The sequence below is a fragment of the Arvicola amphibius genome, chromosome 14 (genome assembly GCF_903992535.2).
Source record: "Arvicola amphibius chromosome 14, mArvAmp1.2, whole genome shotgun sequence".
NCBI lineage: Eukaryota > Metazoa > Chordata > Mammalia > Rodentia > Cricetidae > Arvicola > Arvicola amphibius.
The window spans coordinates 28,246,007-28,259,885 of record NC_052060.1 but is presented as its reverse complement, the minus strand read 5'-3'; the positions used below and the strand labels follow the sequence as shown (position 1 = coordinate 28,259,885).

Genomic DNA, 13,879 nt, shown 5'->3' with positions numbered 1-13,879 from the left:
TATTTTTCCTTGTTCTGATTTTTCTAACTCGTAAGGTTTTTTCTGGATTTTCTGCACCACCTTTACCCAACCTCTTATAAAACTATCAGACTAAGAAAGCCAAAATACCTTACTAATAATGTCAGCTATTGATCCCAGTAAGAGAAGAAAGCAGGGAGAATGAGTTTTAATGGTGCATGTTAGTTCTCTGTTATTTTCTTGCCCCAGGATAAGGATGATTTAAATAATAATACTCTATTTAGTCACTAGATCCACCCTTCTAACACATTAATTATTACTAACTACAACTTAGTTCTAACCACATTGATGTTGCTTGTCGGTCCAAAACTTTTCAATAAATGGCCCATGAAATGCTTCTTTTCATTCTGTAAATTAGACTTCTAACTCACTATCACGTAAGGATGCTGTCTGTCTTCCATTCCATTAATCATCCGACCTTGGAAGTGTGCATTTACATGCTTTAAATGCTTAAAGTTATCTTACATTTATTTATTTGCTAATTTGTATATGCTTATGTGTGTGAGTGTGTGTGTGTGTGTGTGTGTGTATTCTTAAGAGAATGGATTCTTTTTTTTTGCCATATGACTCATGTGGCCACCAGGGGAATTTTTTTAGGAATCACTACCCCCTTTATCATCTCAGTTATAAGAATCAAACCCCAGTTCCCAGCCTTGACACTTAGGGTCTTTACCTGTTGAGCCATCTCGCTGACTCTGCTCTGCACTAAAGATTTGATCTCAAATTTAATCATTCATTTCCTCGGTATGTAGAACTCCTGCTAAAAGCATAAAACCATAATGTCACATGGAATTAATTTGGTGGGGGTGTGTTTTTATTATAAAATTCATGAGAAATCTTATTACCACCACCAACAAGTTACAGTGAGAAAGTCTGTAAGACATGTTGTGAATAATAGGATGTTATGGAAACGAAATCCATTGTTTTCCTAACTTTGAATAGAAACATATGTTCACATTTACACAGTCCTCAGATCACAAAACAATCATGTCAAAACAAAGAATTAAAAATAGAAATCCTCATATTATCAGGCAGCGTCTCCCCCATGGGATATAAATCCAAATGAAATCAGTATGTCAGAAATATGTAGTTCCATGTTAACCGTTGCACTATTCACAATAGCACAAAACCAGAAACTTCCTTAATGTTAATCAAGTGAGGCACAGATAGAGAAAACACAGCACAGATACACAATGGAGTACTTTTCAGCCGAACAATGGAACCTTGAATTTGCATCAACAATGAGGGACATCAGAATCATTATGTTAACCAAAATAGCCAGTCAGGAGGATGACTTGGATCACATGACTTTACTCACATATGGAAGTTTAAAAGAGGAAGTTAAGAGTCAAATGGTATTAACTAAAGCCTGGGTGGGGCATTGGGAGGAGAGAGGAGAGGGGAAAGGTGGATCACTTGGGTTCAGATTACTTAGAAAACAGTTCTAGGGTGCTACAACACAAAATCATGACTATAAATGCCAGATACATACTCTGCATTTCAAAGAGATAGATCAAAGGAGCTTGAAAGCTTTTTGCATAAGGAAATAAAAAAATATTTGAGACAGGAATGTTTAATGTGATTAAAACCCTACGTCATACACACAAATAACAGAACATCATATGACATCCTTCTAATATAAGCAATTAAAATAATTCAAATCAATTCAAACAGGAATTATTGAATGTTAAATCACTACTATACTAGTTTGTTTATTTGTGTATAGGTTTCTGAGGCAGCCATCAAGTAGCTCAGACTGACCTTGAAATGTAGCCAACAATGGCCTTGAATTTTGATTTTCCTACCTCTATTTCCTGAGTGCTCAGATTGTAGGCATGCTCCACCGTACCTGTTTTATGTAGTTTTGGGGTTTGATCTTCGATCTTTGCACTTGCTAGGCAAGCACTTCACCAACTGAGCTACATCATCAGGCAGAATATATTTTTGATGGTTCTTAGACAACACAAAGTTAAAATATATTCCACAGACCTCTATCTGTGGGGCAGACAGAGTAAAAAATAATTAAACTGCAATGTTCAATGTTTTCAACTATTTGGTAATTATCATCTCAGACTTTTAAAAAGTTCTATCTTATATTTATCTTCAAATTAAAATGCATGCTAGACATTTGCATGTAACTTCAAACATATATTCTTACCTTATCAAGAGAGAACGTTTTGGTCAAAGCAAAACCCCATCCGGCTTCAAAGGCCCTTCGAATCATTGGTGTGCTAGTGGCTGGGGTGGCACTGGCGAGGCCAAAGGGATTGGGAAACCTCAGCCCAGCCATTTCCACACTGATGTCCACTAGGTCGACAGGAGTATAAAACAGGGGCAGTTCAGGCTGGGCAGATACCAAGGATCCATATTGTGCCTGCAAGAAACAAGCCAGCAAATAACTGCTTTTGTATCATACCTGAACTGCCATATAATTTTTTTCCAAGTATCTCTTCATCATAGCATTCAAATAAATACAATTGGTCCATCTCTTTGTCGAAAACTGTCCCAAGTCAGATTTCAGTACCTCAATATTATACAAAATTATCATCATTTTCCAAGTTAAAAGATGCCATAGATGTAGTGAACAGAAGGAAAATCAAATAAACAAACAAAAAAACCCTCTATTTTCAGCATACTGTAACTCAAACACAAGAGGGGATCATTTTCGAACTTACCCTTCTGGTTCCATTAGCCCAGCTTCATTGTACTTAATTTATGGAAACATCTTAGCACTGAGATATGGGCCATGGCAAGTGAGGAGGTCTAACCTCATTTCCCAGCAATCTCACTGCTCTGGATGTGGCTTCAGGATGGCCCCTTAGCATGCCCTGTCTCTTCTCCTCTATAACTCTCAGTACATCAGTGGGACTTCTGGCTGTCTCATTTCCTACCTCAGAGGGATATTGGGGAATGCAGAAAGTAGGCCACAGGGAGATTTCTAATTGCAACAGAATTACACGCTTGAGGATTGAAGGAGTTTGCTTTTTCAGAAACATAACCAGAAACAGATACCAGTTTACATTAAAATCTTCAGTTGGTACTTAGAAATGCACCTTGCAGTGTTCAGTGGCCACTGTAAGCAAGATGTTAATAAGTTTTAATAAAAATACTTAGGCACCTGGTTTACTTAAGGATAGCAAATGCTTGCCGAATGTATCTGTCCTCTTCCCCTATCTCTTTTCCTTCCTTATTCTCACCCTCTTCTGTCCTGCTCTCAGCCCTTCTTCCCGCTTTCTGTTTATCTGTGAAAGACAAATACTTGAAAAATAAAAAAAAAATGGATGAATATTCTCAGGCAAAGTAGTTAGTGAATGGACAGGGCTACTTAATTCAGAAGTAGAGCTCTGTTCTCTTGTGAATCATCACTCCAAAGAAAAGGTATTTGAGCAGAACCTTAATTTTATAGGCATGTGTCTTGTGTAGATAAAGATTACCATGACTTGCATAGAAATCATTTTTCAGCCCTCCACCACTTATAAAGCAGAGAAAAGCTCACTTAATATGCAAAAAGGCATCAAACTTGCCCGATGAAAGGCTATTGTGTTTCTGGTTTTGAAAGAAAAAAAAAAAGAGCCTGGTGGCATCTAGGCTGTAGCTATAGATACTCCTCATTCTTCACCAGGGATTATCTGGCTTTCATGGATCTTTTTCTCCCTGCATCCATCCACCTATTCCTCCCTCCCTGATCAAATTTAAATTCTTTACACCTAATCTCCTCTCACTTCTGAGCCACATTTTTGGGAGGTCTCTTTGTGCTTGACTCTTGGTTTTTACATGAGATCAAAATACTATTTAGGTATAAACCAAGATGACATGGCATGTCCTTCTGTATATGTGTTACATTATTGGTTGATGAATGAACCTGCTTCGGCCTAAGGCAGGGTAGAATAAAGCCAGGCAGGAAATCCAAACAGATATATAGGGAGAGAGTAGGCAGAGTCAGGGAGACGCCATGAAGCTGCCGAAGGAGAAGATGCCCCAGAACATTTACCAGTAGGCCACAACCTCGTGATGATCATAGATTAATAGAAATGTGTTAAGATGTAAGAATTAGTTAGTAAGAAGCCTGAGCTAATATGCCAAACAGTGTTGTAACTAATATAGTTTTGTGTGATTATTCAGATCTGAGTGGTTGGGAAATGAACAAGCAGTCTCCGTCTACACCAAGACAAGAATGTGAACATGTGCCTTAGGGAAAATTGGAGGTGTATGTGTGTGTGTGTGTGTGTGTGTGTGTGTGTGTGTGCGCACATATGCACGTGTGTCCATGTGGACAGGTACCATACAGATGGATATGGAAAAAAATCACCCTTGTTATTGATAGTATTTCAACTCTATTTGACCAGAGTTTGAGAAGAATCAAATAAGTTTTAGGCTAGATTAAGGGAGAAGTTTCAACATAAGGTAAGTACACCAGGAAAAATTGCAAGTACTGCTCTTATATGCACATTCAGAAGCAAAATACTGGGCACTGTTGTGAATGATGTCCACAGCAAGAGTTCAGATGGCACTGTATGCTTCTAACATGAAATAAATGCACTGTTCTGCTTGCTATAGCTGGGCACTGAAATACCCAATCTTGTCAATACTGCAGATAAACTTTGGCTTGTTTATGACCATAGTTATTACAGCATAAGGCTACAGCCCCAAATGGCATTATGTATGTGTCTCTGTGTGTGTATGTTCGCATATACATATATGTGCATATATATACATATATGTGTATATATATACAATATGATATGCTGTATGTATAGTTCAGCTTGCATTATTTAATATATGTAGTTTTTTTAAAAATAAGCCCCAGTTCGAAAATAAGAAGGTTACTGTTTTGGAATTTATAAATAAAATGCTGTGTAGAAATTTTGTAGGGTTTCCTTTAAGATTAAGGAAGAGAAAACTAAATGTACTGAACAAGTAAAGTGTAGATATATACTTATTTACAAAGCTTTTTCAAATGAGAGGGTCATAGGTTATATATTTTAACTACAGATGTGAGTGTGTGTGTGCACGCATGAGTGCACACACAACGCTATGTTTGCTTTGTCTTTTTCCACCTCGGCCTTAAGCTGTGCTTCTTATTCTACATTATAGAAAAGCCTTCTTCACCTGTGCCTGACTCTGTGGCCTGAATCTCAAGTTTCAGCTCTCACTGAAAGACCAACACCTTCTAAATCCCATGCTCGGCCCCCATGCTGAGATTTCCAAGAGCTTTCACCACCTTTGGCTGCTAATATGGTGGATGCCCTTAAATCACACAGCTTTAAATTGGACCTTATTGCATTCTTCTCTAAAACACATGTTACCCAGATTTTCAATTTCAGACAATACTGTTTTTCCAGTCACCTGATAGTGTTAGCAAATAACAGATATGATAGAGATGTTGAACAGTAAAGACTATTAGTTCCCTGCAATTTCCACGGTGGAAAGTTATTCTATGTCAGAACCAGAAATGACACAGAAGCAACTAGTGCACTGGCTGACTGAGTGGGTGCTTACTGTGTATTAACTGGGAAAATTAGTAAGATAGTGCTTTACATAAATGAAGAGAATGTCATACATGTGCATATGTTTCTAGCAGGATGAGATTTCTGAGTATCCATCCATCACTAATTTTTCACATCGGTATGCCATTTTATTTGATAATTTTATTTTTAAATTCTTTGTGCTTTTATTTTTTATATCTTTATATTTTTCATTGATGATAGTCACTAGATTTCATATCATTATGTGAAACAAACAGCTTTCAAGGTGTATTACAACAATTATTTAAATTTTATATTCATTTTAGCCTGACAACTTTTTATGGGCTTCTAAGAGTTTTGATTTACGAATGTGGAATGACATGAGGTTTGTTAACCTATCCATCTTCTCAATTGGAGTTAAGTCTGAAATATCATCGACAAAGACACCGCTGTTTAGTATCTCCCTATGCTGTCTTCCAGTAGTTAGGAAGTTCCTGGTCCTACATTTAATTCACCTTATATTCATTTGTTTTATGTTATGTGTATGAATGTCTTGCCTACCTGCATGTCTCTGCACCACTGTGTGTCTGGTGCCTGCATAGGTAAGGAGAGAGGTTAAATCCCTGGACCTGGAGTTATGGGTGGTTGTGAGACCCCGGTGGGTTCTGGGAACCGAATCTATTTCTTCTGCAAGAGCAACATGAGCTCTTAATGGCTGACTCAACTCTCCAGCCCCTTTAACTATTCTTTAGTTCACTAAGGATTGGTATTTATGTGGTATAAACTACATATCCAAGCTCACTATACGGCATGTGCTTATAAGTTTCCAAATTCAATTATTTAAGCAACTCTCCCTTTCCTATTACATATTCTTTGGAAAATTCATTATATAGGTACATTTATGAGTTCTATATGCTGTCTGATTTATTGATGTGATAATTAATTGGCTAATTTTGACAGCATACTTAAAACAATCCTTGAAAATAAGCAATAACTGCCAAAATTATCTAGTGAAGGTCAAGTCAGGCACCCTGATGACTAATCTGAAACACAGATTGTGCTGATTGAGGCTGTCAGCTGGGATGTCCCTAAAAGTTACAAAGTGCAGAACCAAGATGATAAGAGACAGTTGTCTTAAACATTTTATTATGCAGAGAAAAATCCATAGACAAAGGGATTAGTGTGGAATGCCTATAGGAGCCTCAGCTGCACATGTGCAAAGCACAAAAGGATATACTTCTACATGGGAGGCAAATGTTCTCAGAAATAAAGGGTTTTAATAAATCGTTCAGCCTCAACTTCTTTGCATGTTCAGCACATACAACAGAAACAAAAACAAAAGGTCTAAGTCATATAGGACTGAGGTTAGGGTAGCAAAAGTGGAGACTGAGGGACTGTAAGAAGGCCAGAACCCGCAGTAGAGAAAAGAATGAAAATGGCGCTTTCAGGAGCCATTGCTAGATCTGAGAGTCACTGAAACTGAGAGGGCTGACAAATAAACTTGTTTAAACTTCGTTTTTTTCCCCTGAAAATTTCTTTTTGAGAAACTAAGCAAGCATTTTAGTCGCGTTACATACAACTTCTCAAGTTTGACTAATGGCATAGATAGGAAGAGGCCCTAAATGTATGTAGGTTATAATTAAAATTTCTTATTTCATTTCCATCTGCAAAGTTCTGCAAGGCCTGTCACTGCCCACAGAACTCCCGAGTACTATGTACTCTAATATTACTCTGGATTCTCCAGCACCATACTCAAGAGCCACCTCCCCCACTTCCCTTGTTCCCAGAGAAGGTGCTTTCGCTTCAGCTGATTGAAACATTCGAAATGTTGCAAGTAAAACAACATCATTTGCGGATCCGTGCCTTTCAAATTTCTTTTTTGGTGTGGTATGTTATTTCCTGCTTGGCTCGAATGTTGTGGAGAGTCTACAGAATCCTGCAATAGGAAGTGCCCCGCCATTGCCTGGATCACTTGCTCTTGTTTCTTCAGCACACTTTGTGTGCTTGCTTACACACCTCCACCTTCTGATGAATTTCATCAGCACCTGGCAAGAGCAGAGCTGGCTTCACACGAACAAAAAGTTCAAAATTCAATGTATTAAAATGTTGAACTTGGATAAACCACCTCATCTTTGCTTCTTTTGGTTTTTTTTTTTTTTTTTTTTTTTTTGCATTTTTCAGTAGGGTGTGATAAGCTCACATAAATAGTGATAAAAATTCATGCTTATTTACCTTATTTAAAAAAAAAACACAAAAGCCCATTGTTCTGTTATGCTTATGTTTATTTGTTTTCTATTGCTATAAACAAGGCATGTTAGAATAATCATATTCCATTCATATTCCATAAAGGTACATCCACCCTGCAGCCTATGTTCTGCATGGAGCCCAACGGAAAATTGTTTAATGTATCTTTAACACAACAAGATTTATTTTATTGTGTTTGCCACTTTGTTGTGATGTTCCCAGACTTGACTCTTGTAGACCAAACTTCCTGTTGTAATGGCAAAAGGTTGGCCTTGCCTGCTTGCAAAACCTCTGCAAAGAGCCCTCCAGTGGCTCTCAGTAATACAGTAGCTACTCACCTAAATAGGCCAAGCTTTGTGGACTCCTCATGGGAGATCTTACCCTTTGGGAGAGGTGGGCTAGAGAGGGGGTGACAGGAGTCAGGGGATGGGGGGCGGGAGAACTGAGATTGAAGTGCAAATTGAAATAAAAAATAAATGTATTTTAAAGTTTCAGTGTAAAAATACATGCATTCTATAAATCTAGTCACATGAAGTGACATAAAGATTCACCCTTCACTTTGATTAAAATACTGCATCCTATACTTCTGTACATTAATTTTTTTTAAAGTTAAACTTTTGTTATTTGCAAATGATATGATAGTGTATATAAGTGACCCCAAAAACTCCACCAGAGAACTCCTACAGCTGATAAATACCTTCAGTGATGTGGCAGGATACAAGATCAACTAAAAAAAAAAAAATCAGTAGCCCTCCTATACACAATGGATAGAGAAGCAGAGAGGGAAATCAGAGAAACATCACCTTTCACGATAGCCACAGATACCATAAAGTATCTTGGGGTAACACTAACCAAGGAAGTGAAAGATCTATTTGACAAGAACTTTAATCTTTGAAGAAAGAAATTGGAGAGGACACCAGAAAATGGAAGGATCTCCCATGCTCCTGGATTGGTAGGATCAACACAGTAAAAATGGCAATTCTACCAAAGGCAATCTGTAGATTCAATGCAATCCCCATCAAAATCTAATGACAGAGCCCCACATTGGAGCACCGGACTGAGCTCCCAAGGTCCTGATGAGGAGCAGAAGGAGGGAGAACATGAGAAAGAAAGTCAGGACCATGAGGGAACCTCCAGCTGGCGACAGATGGGGAAGGTGACTGAGCTCCACATTGGAGCACTGGACTGAGCTCCCAAGGTCCTGATGAGGAGCAGAAGGAGCGAGAACATGAGGGAGAAAGTCAGGAACGAGAGGGGTGCGTTCACTCATGGAGACGGTGGGACAGAACTAAAGGGAGATCACCAACTCCAGTTGGAATGGGACTGATGGATCATGCGACCAAACCCGTCTCTCTGAATGTGGCCAACAGCGGGGGCTGACTGAGAAGCAAAGGACAATGGCTCTGGGCTCTGATTCTTCTGCATGGACGGGCTCTGTGGGAGCCTTCTCAGCTTGGTCGATCACCTTCCTGGACCTGGGGGGAGTTGGGAGGACCTTGGACTTAGCATAGAGTGGGGAACCCTGATGGCTCCTTGGCCTTGAGAGGGAGGGAGAGGAGGTATGGGTGGAGGGGAGGGGAGGGAAGGGGGAGAAGAAGGGGAGGGAAGGGGGAGGAGGAGCGGAGGGATTGGGGAGGAGGAGGGAAGGAGATGGAAATTTTTAAATATAAAAAAAATAAACCATGAGAGAGAAAGAAAAAAGAAAAAAGAAAAAAAATAAAATTAAATTAAATTGAAAAAAAAATATCAATGACATATAACCATTGACTCTGCTTTGGCTATATCTGCTTTAGATGCATTCCATAATTATTTTAAAACAAAGAATAGCATCGAGTAGCTAATAATTTCTTGCTTAACTCTCAGACTGGGTTCATGCAGTGTCTCCAGCTCAGGTGTTTTGCCTTCAGAAGAACTAGTCATCAAGAGGAGAAACTTGCAAAGTAGAAATTAATTTAGATTAGGAAAGGTAGAAGGCCAGAGAAAAATTTCCATAAAATATGACCCTATTGCATTCATTTCTTGAAAAATCTATATTCATATCATTTCTAAAACAGATTCATAGAATAAAACTTGGAAATTAAGTATTTATTCAAACCCATGTGTATTTCTCCCGCTCCCAACTATCAAGCTATGTGTTGGTTTTGTCAGTATTATGTAAAGTCGTCTTCAAAAACAGCATGTTGAACATGGTGTGTTGGCATCCCTTGGAGAGACTGGTTTCAATTATTAAGGGTACACCTGCAGACACGTGCTTGATGCTTTTTCATGATACAAATTCTAGGTATTGATATTTGAAAAAAAAAAATGCTTGTTCTTTTCCGTCACTATACCCCATTTACATAGCCACTAACAGTGCACCGGTTAAATGTGGACTCTGCCTTGCAAAACGACTGATTTCTGCATAGTCATCCTTGTGAATGGTATTACCTCGTCATTAGCTCATTTGCATTTCTCTAATGATTGGTTTGAGCAGATTTCCATAGTCTTCGTGGCCACCTGCATGGCTTTTTTTTTGGGGGGGGGGGGAGAAATGTCTTTTCATGGCTTTGTCCCTATATTTATGTTTTCTGTTTCCTTGTCTTTCTCAGTCTCTTCATAGTTTTGTTGTAGAATTTTAGTTTCCTTATGCATTTTAGAAATTAGTCTTTTATCAGATACATAGCTTTCAAATGTTTCTTCTTTGAAGTTGGCCTTACCATTCTGTCTGTTGCTTCCTTCTCCGCCTTACAGGATTCTAGTTGGATGCATTAACATGAATTCTGTCTTGCCTTCATTGTTCTGTATGTGGACATCCATTTTTACATAATACTTTTAGGATATTAAAGTAAGTTTTTTCTGTACCTAATTTCTAAATTATAAAATTATTTTCTGTATGTACTGAAATGTCCATATTTTGCCTGTAATTTTGTTCACATGCTGTGACAATCTATTTATTTGTGCACATTAAATTTCCTATGTATCCTAGTGATGGCACTCATATTCTGAGTGCCTATAAGTTTTATATATAATCCTTTTACTGTTCCTTTACTTTGTTGACTAATAATTTGCTAAAGATTTTTATAGTTATGCTCATTGGGCATAATGACCTATTGTTTTAGATTTTTGCATAATGTATTCAATGAGTTTTTTGTAATGGAGTGGTGATGTCCTCTCAAAATGACAGAAAATAATGTTTAAAAGAATGGATACTAATTATTTATTAAATATTTGCTAGAATTTATTTTGAAGCAATTTGTTCTTGGTTATTCTTTTTTGGAGAGAGGTTTTTGATTACTGATTTAAACTTACTTGTTACTGGCCTGTTGTGTCTTTATTTTTTGTTGCTTTAAATAAACTGCATGCTTTTTTAGGAGTTATATAATCAATTTTACATTGTTGAAATAGTTGACAAATAATTGTTTATAATGGCCTTTTTCTATGACATCAAATATAAGGCTTCAAGAGAATTTTATTTTAAATCTTTGACAAAGTAAGTATTTATTGATTCTGTTTATCTTTTCAGAAACTACCCTAAATTTTCAATTGCTCCTTGTGCTTTAATAATCTCTATTTTATATGTTTCTATCCCAATCATTATTTTATCCTATGCATTTTGTTTTGATTTTTACTAGTCTGTCAATGTATAAAGTAAACTTGTTTACTAAGTATCTTTCTTTTTGTTAAATAATATTTTTAAACTTAAATAATAATTTTTAAATAATAAATTTAAAACATTTAAATATTTATTATTTACATAATAAATATTAAATTATTTAAATAATAAATGTTAAATAATAAATTTACTCTTAAAAATATTTTTGTTATTACTATTTTTGGTTAAGTCCTGTTGTATTTTTGTTTCCTCTTGTCTTTACAAGTTAGTGATGCATTTTGGGTGTTTTCTTTGATCAATAGATTATACTATAATTCACACTAATGCTTAAGAGTCTCCAATAGTCTCTTGTTATTGATTTTTAGTCTTATTCTTTTGTAGTTGGAAAGGACACAAGAGATAATTTAATGTATGTTAATTTCATTAAGATTTGTTGTATGTCCTAGCACATGAGCACTGCTATAGCAGCACAGAGAACCAGTGTGTAGTGGGGAGAAGCTCAGTAGGCCACATGTGTCCATATGATAGGTCCGCTTGGTTTAGTTTTGCTCTGTTGAGATGTAGTCATCCTGTGCACAATATTATTCCACTGACAAATGTAGTTTTTGTTGACAAATCTTCTGTTTCCTTACTATTACCATCCAGATGGTCCAGCTACTTTTGAAAGTTGGTACAGATGTACCCAACAATTATTATATTTCTGTCTGCTAACCATTCATATCTGTTGGCATTTAATTTATATTTTTGTGTGCTCTGAGTTGATATTCTAATGTTGGGAGGTAGCTATCTAATCCTTACATTTTCTGACTGCATTTGAAAATTCTCACTTAATACTACCATCTTTCTATTGTACGTTTCACTTACTAAAAGTGTATTTTGTTTAAAATGAGCACAACTCAAATTGTTCCCTTTGGTAGTTTTTTGCATGTAAAGTCATGTTCTATCCTCAAAGTATGTGTTGTTTATTTGTGTGTTTGTTTGGTTAGTTGATCAGTTTGAATTTTTGAGATAGGCTCTCATAAACCAGGCTGACCTCAAATGCACAATCCTTCCCTTCTCAGGCTCCTGAATTCTGGGATTATAAGCATGCATGTGTCAACACATTTCAGTTATGTATCTTTAATTCAAATGTGAGTTTCTTGTAAGTAGTAAGTAGTTGAGTCTTTTTAAAATTCAGTCATTCTATGTCATTTGATAACATCATTCATTTTTATTTAAGGTAATTATAATTAACTTTAAAGTAACTAGTAAAAAATTACTATCATCATTTTAATAATCATTTTCTATGTTTTTTATGATCACCTAGAACTTTCCTTTTCCTTTGCTTTATTTTTAGTTTGACTTTTTGCTCTTGTTTTTGCAGTGACAATTTTTGATTCCTTTACTTTTCTGTTATTATATCTACTTATTCTTCTTCCCACTTTAGTTAAAAGCCTTTCACTAGAATTCTTATAGCAGTGTGTTTAGAACAGATAGCAAATTAACTTCAGTTGCATGCAAAATATCTACATTCTTTACTTTATTGCTACCAAAGTTATTGTATTTCTCATATTGTGTATCCATTAAGGTGTTACAGATTATAAATGCACTCAGTACTTTAGTCTTGTACCACTTGTACCAGAAATAAAAAGGATTGGATGCCATTAATGGAGTATTATACTATTCTGTTTTGTGTATATGATTTTTTACTTGTGATATTTATATTTTCATATAGCAAATTTGTTCTTATAATTAAGTCTAACAGTAACAAACTACCTCAATTTTTATATATCTTCAGAAGTCTTAAACTCTCTTTCATTTTGGAATGCAATTTTTTTAGATGTAAAATACTTGACAGTTTTTATTTCAGCCCTGTGATTATGCCATCCCACTCTCTCCAGGCTTACAAAATTTCTCTTGATGACTATGCTTGATGACTTATCAGAGTTCACTTCATGTGACTAGTCATGATTCTCATTTGCTATCAAAATTATCTCATGTCAGAATTTTATTAGTTTAATCATAATCTCTCATTGTAAGCATGATTGGTTTCATCATATTCATTGACAATTACATACTATCAGTATTAATAATCATAATTTTTACTTACTACATTATTTTGTGTGTGTGAGTGTGCACACGTGTGCATGCATGCTATGGAAAATATATAGATGTCAGGGAGAGTTAATTCTTTCTTTTCACTATGTGGTTTCCAGGGGTCAAACTTAGATCATGAGTCTTGGTGGTAAGTGCTTTCACTTACTGAGACATCTTGTAAACCTCATTATTATATATATATTGCTGTTGTCTCTCTCCTTTCTATAATGCTCATAAGAGTACATCATTTGACTTGTTGGCAGACCATAACAGTTGGAAAACTTTTTACTTTCATTCATTATTTGTTTTCTAGAGAGAATATATAATTCCCAATGATAGCTTCTGGAATTATTAATTCTTCTGCTTGGTTGTCCATACTCTTGAGTATCTTTATTCTATATTTCAGTGTAGTCATTGTATTCTTCATGTCTAAGACTTTTATTGAACTTAACTGCCATGTAGAATGTTTCTTTTTGTTCATGTA

General features: G+C 36.1%; 1 protein-coding gene across 1 annotated transcript in view; it reads right to left on the bottom strand.

Moving 5' to 3' along the window:
* The window catches only part of Dpyd (dihydropyrimidine dehydrogenase), a 780,348-nt gene that overhangs the window by 400,953 nt on the left and 365,516 nt on the right, over positions 1–13,879 (bottom strand). Inside the window, exon 13 of the mRNA XM_038311847.2 lies at positions 2,177–2,392. Within this exon, the coding sequence (XP_038167775.1) occupies positions 2,177–2,392 (216 nt within the window). The remainder of the gene's footprint in view (positions 1–2,176; positions 2,393–13,879) is intronic.